This window comes from Entelurus aequoreus, linkage group LG15, assembly GCF_033978785.1.
Source record: "Entelurus aequoreus isolate RoL-2023_Sb linkage group LG15, RoL_Eaeq_v1.1, whole genome shotgun sequence".
Classification (NCBI taxonomy): Eukaryota; Metazoa; Chordata; class Actinopteri; order Syngnathiformes; family Syngnathidae; genus Entelurus; species Entelurus aequoreus.
In genome coordinates this window covers 43667067-43680176 of record NC_084745.1, presented here as the reverse complement: position 1 = coordinate 43680176, position 13110 = coordinate 43667067, and the positions used below count along the sequence as shown (strand labels likewise).

Here is a 13110-nt window from a genome sequence, read left to right as displayed (position 1 = left end):
TATGATGACGTATGCGCGTGACGTTGAAACGGAAGTATTCGGACACATTGTATCCAATACAAAAAGCTCGGTTTTCAGCGCAAAATTCCACAGTATTCTGGACATCTGTGTTGGTGAATCTTTTGCAATTTGTTTAATGAACAATGAAGACTACAAAGAAGAAAGCTTTAGGTGGGATCGGTGTATTAGCGGCGGGCTACAGCAACACAACCAGGAGGACTTTGACTTGGATAGCAGACGCGCTATCCGACGCTAGCTGCCGACCGCATCTATGATCGGGTGAAGTCCTTCGTCGCTCCGTCGATCGCTGGAACGCAGGTGAGCACGGGTGTTGATGAGCAGATGAGGGCTGGCTGGCGTAGGTGGATAGCTAATGTTTTTAGCATAGCTCTGTGAGGTCCCGTTGCTAAGTTAGCTTCAATGGCGTCATTAGCAACAGCATTGTTAAGCTTCGCCAGGCTGGAAAGCATTAACCGTGTAGTTACAGGTCCATGGTTTGATAGTATTGTTGATTTTCTGTCTATCCTTCCAGTCAGGGGTTTATTTCTTTTGTTTCTTTCTGCAGTTAAGCCCGATGCTATCACGTTAGCTCCGTAGCTAAAGGGCTTCGCCGATGTATTGTCGTGGAGATAAAAGTCACTGTGAATGTCCATTTCGCGTTCTCGACTCTCATTTTCAAGAGGATATAGTATCCGAGGTGGTTTAAAATACAAATCCGTGATCCACAATAGAAAAAGGAGAGAGTGTGGAATCCAATGAACCCCTGTACCTAAGTTACGGTCAGAGCGAAAAAAGATGCGTCCTGCACTGCACTCTAGTCCTTCACTCTCACGTTCCTCATCCACAAATCTTTCATCCTGGCTCAAATTAATGGGGTAATCGTCGCTTTCTCGGTCCGAATCGCTCTCGCTGCTGGTGTAAACAATGGGGAAATGTAAGGAGCCTTTCAACCTGTGACGTCACGCTACTTCCGGTACAGGCAAGGCTTTTTTTATCAGCGACCAAAAGTTGCGAACTTTACCGTCGATGTTCTCTACTAAATCCTTTCAGTAAAAATATGGCAATATCGCGAAATGATCAAGTATGACACATAGAATGGATCTGCTATCCCCGTTTAAATAAAAAAAATTAATTTCAGTAGGCCATAAAATGACTAATTAGGAGACGCAGATCAACCGCATTGATGATTTAAAGAACAAGTGTACTGATTTGGTTTTCAACGTGTCAATGGGATATGCTACAGGTCAAAGGATGGTCCCGATAAGGCAGCGGTGTGTTATTCACATTGAATTAAGTGCAAAGAGATAGACGATGATTTTCTCACCTGACAGGGAAAAGTTAATGAGTCTCCTGTTGCCAAGCCCTTGGTTGACCTCAGGACTAACCACTGGCTTTAACACCTGCAGAAGCAAAAAAAAAAAAAACATACACTCTCACACTTGCACAATCTTTCATTCATTTCCTACCGTCTATTTTGTTCAGGGTCACGGGTGAACATGAGTTGATACCAACTGGTTTTGGCTGAGACGCGGGGTGCACCTTGGACTGGTCCCCAGTCAATCACAGGACACATATAGACAAACAACCAGTGGCGGGCCATGCGTGATGTCCGACTTCAACGATTACCTCTCAAAATACCATCATTTATGTCACCACATAACCATTGCTGGAGAAATACTATACAGGAACACATTTACGCACTACCAAGCATTGTACAAAACGGGTTATATTCTGGCACATTTAAAAATCAATAAACCCGCATCAGCAATTAAAACACATCTTATGTGGTACTGTCAACATTTAAATTGCAAAAAACATTCTAAACGTGAAAAAATAAAGAAATAAAATATCTGAACTCCCATTTCATCGACAGCTGAGCTAGCTTCTGGGGTTGGCCGAAATAGTCTCACAAGATGTAGTTTATCTTTAAATATCCTTCTTGAAAATGGCCTTGCAAATATATGTGTTGTCTTGTCTAATCATAGAAGATGCAGACGAGGCGTTTTGGCTGAGTTCGTAAAGTTTACTCCACAGCGTGCTCATCAGTTTTTATGTTACCTAGCTCATAACATCCAATATATTCTAGATGGCCTTAGGCCATCTAGAAGGCCTTACTGACAACAACGCGTGATCTAATTGGCTATTGCAACTATCTATCACTGTAGGCCCCCGTTTCCTTACAGTGCATGGACGCCCGCATTGCTGAATCTGAAGGCTTTGGGCAGACTTGGCACAGCATGGCAACATAAGCTATCTGAATTCTGATTGGATAAAAACTCTATAAACTAAAAACAACAGCGCTGGAAGGAGCATAATATGACATGAAGAGAATATGAATACTTTTAGATATTTAGGGAAAGTAAATAAAAAATTACTTTTTTCTTTAAATATGATCATGATTTCTGGTTATGTTAGGCCAGCAGAGAAGGCCTTGCTGGCCCTGACGGCACACCACTGCAAACAACCATAGCTAACATGCATGTAGAGCAGTGGTTCTTAACCTGGGTTCAATCGAACCCTAGGGGTTCGGTGGGTCGGCCTCAGGGGTTCGGCGGAGCCTTCGCCGCGGAGGTCAAGACACACCCGACTCATCGTGTAAATAAAAACTTCTCCTTATCGGCTTATTATGGATATTTGAGTCCTGGGCATGACATTAAAGTGCATCCGGCAGTGGAGGCTCCTCTAAGGGGTCTTGGGGCTCTAGGAGGTTAATCCCTTTACTACTGTTACCCCAAGTGGCCCTTGGCAAAGGCCTAGTACCTGACTGCCCCCTGCCAGGGATACGGTGAAGACCTCAACGGCGGAGCAGGCGGAAGACGGTAGATTTAAGAACTACCACAACGGCTGTGATGGCGGAAGAAGGCTGCAGCAGAAAAGGGTCCCCAGTTGTCTTGGACTCCATGCCACTGGACCCTGACCCGATTCTGTCAAGGATTGTGTGGTGACTGTCTGTGCACCAGTCTCCCCATGTAAAACAAAGTCACGCACAGGCATCCTCCATAAAGGGATACACCCCTACCAGGAGGATCGTCATAATCATTCGAGTGACCGCCGATGATATTATGGATACCCCCAAAGACTGTTCCCTCTAATTTTCCATCTGATTTGCAGGTGTGTAATTTGTTGTGAGTTCATGCACTTTGTTGGTTTTGTTCTTTGAACAAGGTGATGTTCATGCACGGTTCATTTTGTGCACTAGTAAAAAAACATATAACTTTGTCTAGAATTTGAAAAAAACCCAACATTTTATTTTTCACTAAAGAAGGGTTCGGTGGATGCACATATGAAACTGGTGGGGTTCGGTACCTCCAACAAGGTTAAGAACCACTGATGTAGAGTGTTGCAGTCAACAAATCTGGTCATGTTTGGTGGCTACTCTCATGATTTATTCGGTCTGGCGGTTGGAGTACTGCATGTGATCAATACATTCCATGATTATTCTGACATGGACTGTGCAGTGAGGGAGAGATGTGGGATGGGAAAAAGCATCAGTGCAAGCAAGAATGGATATCAAACACAGTTAAGTCATATATTTGCCTTTGTCTTCAACCAAACAATTACAGACTGAAATAATTAATTCCCTTACATCAGGGGTGTCCAAACTTTTTTTCACTGAGGGCCGCACACACAAAAATTAAAGCATGCGGGGGCCATTTTGATATTTTTCATTTTCAAACCATATCAAAATATATGGATTTAAATTTTGTTTTACCTTTTTAGTGCTCCCGGGGACCATAAAAGGTCTAAGTCATTAAAATGTTAAAAACTAGTCAAATTATTATATTTTTTTTAATTAAACGATTACAGTAAATCTCTACAGTATATCAACTTCAGGTTGATATAAAGTTAAAAAAAACAAAAAGGTTGTATGCTTTTTCTGTCAAAGACAACTTTGTTTTTTATAATAAAACTGAAATATGCAGTATTTCCCCCACTGCCCAAAACATTCAGAAAGCAAAGTTTGATGTGAAGTAATTCGAGCCTTAAAAGGATCAAAAATGCAGGACACCATTGATTTTAATTCATTATTATTTTTGAGTAACCACAGTGAAAAGATAAATATAATCCCATTAAATGTATTTGGGATCCAAAAGGTGCCCCACCATATATTGGTAGAGTGGCTGTGCCAGCAACTTCAGGGTTGCAGGTTCAATCCCCGCTTCCGCCATCCTAGTCACTGCCGTTGTGTCCTTGGGCAAGACACTTTACCCACCTGCTCCCAGTGCCACCCACACTGGTTTAAATGTAACTTAGATATTGGGTTTCACTATGTAAAGCGCTTTGAGTCACTTGAGAAAAGCGCTATATAAATATAATTCACTTCACTTCACTCATAAAGTGATACATTTTTATAATTGTTTTTTTACTTTCAACACTTAAGTTACGAGATCAACTTCAGATGTAGCTATCGATTTTACGTTTGAACTATTATTTTGTTTGTTTTATGCTCTTTTGTCAAAGAAAACGTTGATGTTTTTGTATGGCAACCACACAAAATAAGCAATATTTTCCACATAAAACATTTTAAAGTGAAATATTTGAAATCATTGGAGCCTTGAATAGGTCAATATTTCATTATAACATTTTTAGCAAGGGCAAAAAAAGAAAATAAAAGATAGACAAATTAAAAAACAAAACAACCTGCATGGCAGCTTTGTGTCAACATTGCAACTTTTTGTAGTTAGATTTCACCTCATTCCACTTTTTTTAATGTTTATTTATTTATTTTTGCAATAGCATTTCCAGGATGTGTGGTGGGCCGGTAAACCATTAGCTGTGGGCCGCAAATGGCCATCGGGCCGCACTTTGGACACCCCTGCCTTACATGTTAGGCGCTTATTAAATCCTTATATACTGTTGTTCCTCACGACATCAAGCTACACATGTGCAGCTTCACTATACTTCCAGGATGCAAAAAAACATTTAAGGATGGGCATTACATTTTTTTTTTTTTCTGGGGGACCACTGCCAAAAATGTCTTCACTGCCAAAAATAATTTTCCGCCGCGTGAGTGCGCACAATTGTTAAAGCTGCACTGCTCAGGTTTGTCTGTCCACAACTGATTAATAATACATCTAAGACAAACACTTATATTCATGGTATTTGAAATTATTCAAGCCTATATCATGTCCGACAAATGAAAAGGTTGGCCATTTCTATGGTATTAATGAGATTGTAAAGGACTGTTATTGATCCGATGTTGATAGGCTAAAACCTCTTTCTTGTTTAGAAGCCACATACGACATAAACTGTTATTTGTTCATACACATAAATATTAAAATGTTTGAATGTATTCATTAAATCGATGTAGTATTGGCTGTGTCAAAAGGGGATTCGAAGTAATATTTTTATCTCATCTGTGAATAAATTAGTGTAATACCATCAGGAGATGCACAGATGAGATGTGTAAATATCAAAATATTAAGTTTGAACCACTGTGGAAACCAAAAAGTTGTTTGGGGTAGATTTCAGCTTCTAAAAGAGTACTTTAACAGTGTACTTTATCTTATCATATTGTAACTCTTAAGGGTAATTTAACAATTTATGCACAGATCTCATTTGACCGTCAAGAGTTTTTAACCAAGGGGAGAGGTTTTTTTGTAACCGGCATTTTGAGTTGCTGAATGTACAAGTTGACGGTTGTTTGTTTGATTAAACAGCACATGTTTGCGCGTTAAAAAAAGCTCAAGTTGTCTTGCTTTCACATTACAAGCGCAACACCACCCACAAAACTGCACATCCTCAAGAGATGGTCAGAAAGCAGTTTGAAGGTGGTCTGTAAAACATAATCTATGCAAGATTTTGACCAAAGAACCGCCATTACATGTTATGTAGAAAAAACATCATAATATGACCCTTTTAAAGTACCAGTAGAGTGGAAAAACAAGTTGACTTTATATGCCTAATTGTGTTTCATTGTATCCATTAAACCATATCCATTTGTATTTACATTCCGCAAAGTATGCGAAAATACCATCTAAACACCACAAAATGCCACAATTTCAGACGGCCATTTTGAATATTCCGCTCCGAATATCTTTGGCAATTTCCGTTGATTCTCCGTCACTGTCGTAACGCTTCTGCGCTCTGGCCATGTTATCAGATCAGTCATACTGCAAATATGCAAAAATTGGAAAGAGATGTGCTGTTTACCCCAACAATCCTAATGTAAAAAAAGAACCCATATGCTAAGCTTTGTTTTATGCATTCGAGATCGTAAACAAAGATCTCAGAAATGAGTCAACAGATTGAGGGTCCACTATTGCGCACATTATACCCTCTAAAAAAAATTGAGAAACCACCAACAATGATCCATTTACATGCCATGACTTGAATATTAACCAAATCTGAGTGATATTGTTCTTACAACGTGGCGAAGTTGATAGAGTGGCTGTGCCAGCAATCGGAGTGTTGGTGGTTACTGGGGTTCAATTCCCACCTTCTACCTTCCTAGTCACGTCCGTTGTGTCCTTGGGCAAGACACTTCACCCTTTGCCTCTGATGGCTGCTGGTTAGCGCCTTGCATGGCAGCTCCCGCCATCAGTTTGTGAATGTGTGTGTGAATGGGTAAATGTGGAAATACTGTCAAAGCGCTTTGAGTACCTTGAAGGTAGAAAAGCGCTATACAAGTATAACCCATTTATCATTTATTATCATTTATCATTCCAGGTATAGTAAAGCACTATTTAAATACAATGCAGACGCCCACTCTACCAACCGAGCGTTATAGCTCGGTTGGTAGAGTGGCCGTGCCAACAACTTGAGGGTTCTAGATTCGATCCCCGCTTCCGCCATCCTAGTCACTGCCGTTGTGTCCTTGGGCAAGACACTTTACCCACCTGCTCCCAGTGCCACCCACACTGGTTTAACCCTGTAAGACCCAAATATAGAAAAACCTAAAAAAACAAAAACGTTTGACCTTTTAGATGTTGTAGGAGGCATTTGATGCAGAAATTGAATAGTTAAAAAAAAAAATGTTATGTATGTTTTTAGAGAAATGTTGTAATATTGCAACATTGGGCTTTGACGGGAGCAGAATTTCTGTATTTGTACTCACGTTGTCTGAACAACTAAGGGTTCATTTACAATACAACCTGTTTGAGCCCACTGCAACAAGCCAGCGTTTTGACTACCACATTCACCCAGTGTTGTATAATTGCAACAATTATATAACAAGCTGTAAATTAAATTTGATGCATCTGTTCCACAATGAATCTGATTAATCCAGTCCAATGAAACAAATAGATGTCATTCGAAGGAAACCTTGAGAGGTTGTGTGAGTTCATGGCCAGAAGGCGTGACTTATAAACAAATGTACGATCCAATAGCCTTGTGAGACTGAACAGTAGGACCCAATGACTATGTAAATGTGATAAAAAAAATAAAAATAAATATAACGGATTGTTTTTTAGGATGGTTAAAGGTAACGTTGTAATTTTACAACAAAGGGTGTTACAGGGTTAAATGTAACTTAAATAATGGGTTTCACTATGCAAAAGCGCTTTGAGTCACTAGAGAAAAGCGCTATATAAATATAATTCACTTCACTTCACTTATTTTAGCAGCGTATCAATAGCAGTGAGTTAATGCTAGCTTCAATGCTATTGTTGACACACCGAGTCGGCGGCTGCTTCTGCTTGGTCTTGAACTTTTGTAAAAATTAATTCTAGATCATAATACATGCATCTCTCACCTGGTCGTTGACTAATGTGGCCATGGACTGAAAAGCTGGTCGACTTTGACATGGCGAAAAAAGATGCTATTTTTAGCAATTTATTTTAACCCTTCGTGAAGATTGTGATTGATTCTTCATCCGAACGGGAGTTATGTGAGCGTCCCGTCAATCGACATCCCAGCAAGAGTAAAAATTGTACATTAGGTGTTTGTTTTACTATGTTTAATTTGTATGTTTAGCACCTAGCATTGCTGCTGAAGCTATAGTGTTTCAATAAAGCGACATCCGCTTAGCACTCGGCTTCTAAAACATATTTCTCATCATCCTTTTCAGGCTCAAAAATATAAAGGTTCTGGATCCCGGATCACGTGACTGGTTTGCTTATTATCTGTCAAAATGTAGGAATCTCCGTAAGATTGATACTATTTTGATCATAACTATTTACTCGCAAACTTTGTAAGTCTTTTGGTATCATAAATCCGATAAATATGATAATAGCTTCAATATAGAGGGAACTTATTTTTCAATGCATTCTACATGATATAAATTTGATGTGACAGTGACTCAGACATCAAAAAATTTCCTAAAATACAAAATGGTATTAAAGCTTATGCAAGCGACTGGAAACAAAAACACATGCAGCAGTGAAAACAAAAGCATTAGAGAAATGACAGCTGTTTGGAGCAATTCAGACTAATGAGATGCTAATCTGCCTTGGCAACTACAATACAGCCAGAGAGGAAAACGCCACAGCTCAATTATTCTTATCGGGGAGATAAAACAAATGTCAACATCACCCATCTGCACTGCTCTATACGATCATGTGTGTTACAGAAGTGTCCCTTCAAAATGTCAAGGGAAGACAATGCTTTTGAGGACAAAAGACAACTGTTATTGTTTTTATTAGCTCTTGTGTGTTCACTCCTGAATAAAATGCGGTTGTACAGTCTACAAATAATAATAACGTTAAATCCTTTGTGACTTTAAAAATGTTTATATATATTGAACACATTTGGTCCCAGTATTGACTGCTGAGGTAAATATTTTAAAGGCCAGTTGTGTACTCCTACCTTCACATATTGCTTCCTATTAAGTAGCTTTTTATCCAGTTGAAGACCAGCCCCTCGAGCCACACTGTTTTAATTTGTTAATTAAGATACTGTGATTAATTGTGTTAAATGTGTTTGTTTAGTCCAGTGGTGTCCAAAATGTTTTGCTCTGGGAGCCGCATTGGGATAAGAAAAATTTGGTTGAGGGCCGAAAGCCGACTGCATGTAAAGTCATTTTTTAATAATTATACATATACATATGTACATACATATACACACATATATACACATACACATATGTATATACATATACACACATATATACATACACATACACACGTATACACATAAACATATGCATCTGTTTATGTGTGTGTACATATAATTTTAACATAATGGATATATATTTAATAATTAACATGATTGGATATAAAGAGTACCGTATTTTTCGGACTATAAGTCGCTCCGGAGTATAAGTCGCACCGGCCGAAGGAAAAAAACATACTGTATATAAGTCGCATTTTTTGGGGAAATTTATTTGATAAAACCCAACACCAAGAATAGACATGTGAAAGGCAATTTAAAATAAATAAAGAATAGTGAACAACAGGCTGAATAAGTGTACGTTATATGACGCATAAATAACCAACTGAGAATGTGCCTGGTATGTTAACGTAACATATTATGGTAAGAGTCATTCAAATAACTATAACATATAGAACATGCTATACGTTTACCAAACAATCTGTCACTCCTAATCGCTAAATCCCATGAAATCTTATACGTCTAGTCTCTTACGTGAATGAGCTAAATAATATTATTTGATATTTTACGGTAATGTGTTAATAATTTCACACATAAGTCGCTCCTGAGTATAAGTCGCACCCCCGGCCAAACTATGAAAAAAACTGCGACTTATAGTCCGAAAAATACGGTATGTGAAAGTTGATCTTCTACCTTGTTTTATTTCCGTGACAACCTCCTCAAAGTTTTGTAATCAATCAGAAATATCAAGGCGCTAAAATGTTCCCATCATGCTTTGTAATGGATTTTAAATGAGTGTAATTCTGAGTGTGTTTATGGTTCGTGTACATTTTTTTATTATATCCACAAATTGTGTTATATTGTGCTATGTGTGACCATGTTTGTTGGATTTTTGTGTTTGATTTTTTTTTTTTGCACCATAACTCGGGAAAGTTTTTTGAATTAGGTCATATAAGTAAATGCTGCGCTTGTATATCATTCAAAGCATAAATTGTCATAGACCGGAATCACTCAGGCTGTCCACACAATGGCAACAGAGTATCATATAAAATGACTTATGTGCTTATCACCAGCTGGCAGCTAGGTCCGCTAATCACTAGGTATAAACTCAAGTGCTAATTGCTAGCTATCTTAAATGATAACATGAATATGATGTAATTGTTCATATTTACTGCCATTTCTAAACTACACTACAGTGTGTTTAAATACATTTTAATTTCTAGAAAGATTGCATGAGGAATATGAATAAATACATATTCAAACGTTCTAATCAACCAAAAATGTCACAACCCCCCTGCAGTACCCCTGTGGACCCCCGGGGGGCCGCGGACACCTGTCGAAGATCTCTGGTCTAGAGAGGATAATATAACGACCACAAGTACAAAACACATAACGGGAGGGTGGAGTGATCCATAAATTGGTGGCATTGATCAGTATGATTGACACTAGATCAGGGGTGTCAAACTAATTTTAGATCAGGGGCAACATGGAGAAAAATCTACTCCCAAATGAGCCGGACTGGTAAAATCAGGGCACGATAACTTAAAAATAAAGACAAGTTCAGATTGTTTTCTTGTGTGAATGTGAGTGTGAATGTTGTCTATCTGTGTTGGCTCTGCGATGAGGTGGCGACTTGTCCGGGGTGTACCCCGCCTTCCGCCTGATTGCAGCTGAGATAGGCTCCAGCACCCCCCGAGACCCCAAAAGGGACAAGCGGTAGAAAATAGATGTTTAAAAATAGAACAAGCACATTCTGAAAATGTACAAATCATAACGTTGTTGTTTTTTTTACACTTACATGTTGCGGTTAAAAGGATTCTATCTTTATTTGTTGTTGTTTATATTTTCTGAATAAATTATGTGACAATGTTCATCAGTCAACTCATTGGTGTTAATTTTCAATCTATCAGGATAAAAAAAATGTATATCAAAATCAAATGACAGTGTGTTATTTATGTAGTTTGATCATTTTCCTCGACTGATGTACTAACATCATGTGGTTTATTTTGTACATACTGTATGTAGCATCATCTGCAAAGATACAAATAATTGCTATTGCGACATCCAATGGACACATTTAGAACAGCAGTTTCTTTCATTTAAAAATTTCAGGTTAATTTTATACTTAGCAAACTCATCCCGCGGGCCGTACGTTTGACACCCCTGCACTAGAGTGATTAAATTAATATTTTAATTTTCTCAAAATCCTATTGGTTGAGGTTTACCAATTTAGGGAATAATTCACTAGACAAGAAAAGGATTTTAAAAAGTAATTTTAGTTTTTTTGTTTAGTTTTTCTGTACTATTGACTTTGTTTTGATCAAATAACTGTATGTAATAAAAGAAAATAAGGACTATTTAAGAAATTGTTAAACCGTCAATACCACTGACCATGAATTGATTAACGTGGACCCCGACTTAAACAAGTTGAAAAACGTATTTAGGTGTTACCATTTAGTGGTCAATTGTACAGAATATGTACTGTACTGTGCAATCTACTTATAAAAGTTTCAATCAATCAATCAAAAACTATAAATACATGGAAACATGTACAACTAATACATCCCATAGGTACAGTATTTGCATTGATATCAGCCTACCTCACTCATGCATGGTATCAGAATCTGCAACATAAAACCCTGACTACAACATCCCTAATGGCTTGTGATATCCAGAGTCGACCATCGTTTAAGTCTGTTTGCTAACAATTAGCCTACTCATTGAAAAACATACAAATGGCTAAGTGTTGTTCAAAATCATGAACACAAAAGCTGTGTGCATTGGTTTCCTTACTTAACCGAACCGTGACTTTTAAACAGCGGTAAGGACCCAACCGGGATTAAGATACACTGTTATACGCCTAGAAAAGTAATTCAGCAAAACAAACAACAGTATGACAAGAATAAATATGGAGGTTTACCCAAGTTATCCAGCAGAGCCGTGTCCTCTTTGCACTGCTCCTGTCATGCTGACTGGGAGGTAGTGACCCCAGCTGAAGACACATGCACTCCATCACACACGTACACACGTCTGTAGCTGCTGCAGTTCGGCCATTGTGACCGCTTCAAATGAACAAATCTTTTACTCTCCGCACTTTTCTCCAACAAATCCGGATTCACCTCTCTCCAAAAGCGATCTGACGCAAAGTGTACCTCCACCTGACTCTCTTCCCTTAGCTTGACTTCACACTTTTGCTCTCCCATCTGTGGTTATTTTTATGCCTTTGTGCTGAAGAAGCGCGTATAGATCAGGTTCTCAGTCCATCAGCATTTTCAAAGTCCCAGCAGCAGCAGAATGAGAAGGCGCACATGGAAATACAATCCCATTCGGCACTACAAGGTTCATCAGTCGATAGAACCTTTGGAAGGACAAGACTGACACTTCTGCTAAGTACACCCCCGCATGTTGGCCATTCTCCTTAATGTCTGCATGACAAATACATCTCAATTATCCCGAGTCAATAATAATTTATAAATCTGTAATCTTAAAGCATAAAATGTACCGCATAGGAACAACATAGAGCAAAATCAACGCAAGATGGCGGCTATAGAAGCACAAAATTCTCGAGCCAGCTTTCTTACATATCTGCCTCAAAACTTGCATTGAGGTGAACACAAGTTCTTACATACCGTATTTTCCGGACTATAATGCGCACTTAAAATCTTTTTTTTTTCCCTCAAAACTCGACAGTGCGCCTTATAACCCGGTGCGCCTAATGTACGGATTAATTCTGGTTTTGCTTAACGACCTCGAAGAAATTTTATTTGGTACATGGTGTAATAAGTGTGACCAGTAGATGCCAGTCAAACATAAGTGATTTGTGTAGACTGCACTATGATGGCAATATGACTCAAAAAAACAACACCAACATTGTCATGTCTGTGTGATCATGTTTTTGTTTTGGCCATGTGTTGTTTGTTTTTTGGACTCTTTTTAGTTCCTGGTTGCACTTCCTTGTTTGTTTGTTTCCATAGCAACTAATTAGTTTTCACCTGTCCTGTCACGCACCTGTTTCACGTTTTGAGTCACGCACCTGTTTTCACTGATCATGTCACTATTTAAATCTGTCTGTTTCTGTTGTTCGTCCTGGCGACCTCACACTTGTTCATCACTCTGCTTCAT

The 13110-nt window shown here is 38.7% G+C and overlaps 1 protein-coding gene across 3 annotated transcripts in view; it reads right to left on the bottom strand.

Moving 5' to 3' along the window:
• LOC133630166 (E3 ubiquitin-protein ligase HECW1) overlaps positions 1-13110 on the bottom strand; it is a 158230-nt gene that overhangs the window by 118276 nt on the left and 26844 nt on the right. For all 3 annotated transcript variants that reach the window (XR_009821201.1, XM_062021564.1, XM_062021565.1), the window contains exon 6: positions 1325-1400. Coding sequence is in view for 2 of the 3 variants with exons in the window: in XM_062021564.1 (XP_061877548.1) it covers positions 1325-1400 (76 nt within the window). In the remaining variant the exon portion in view is untranslated. The remainder of the gene's footprint in view (positions 1-1324; positions 1401-13110) is intronic.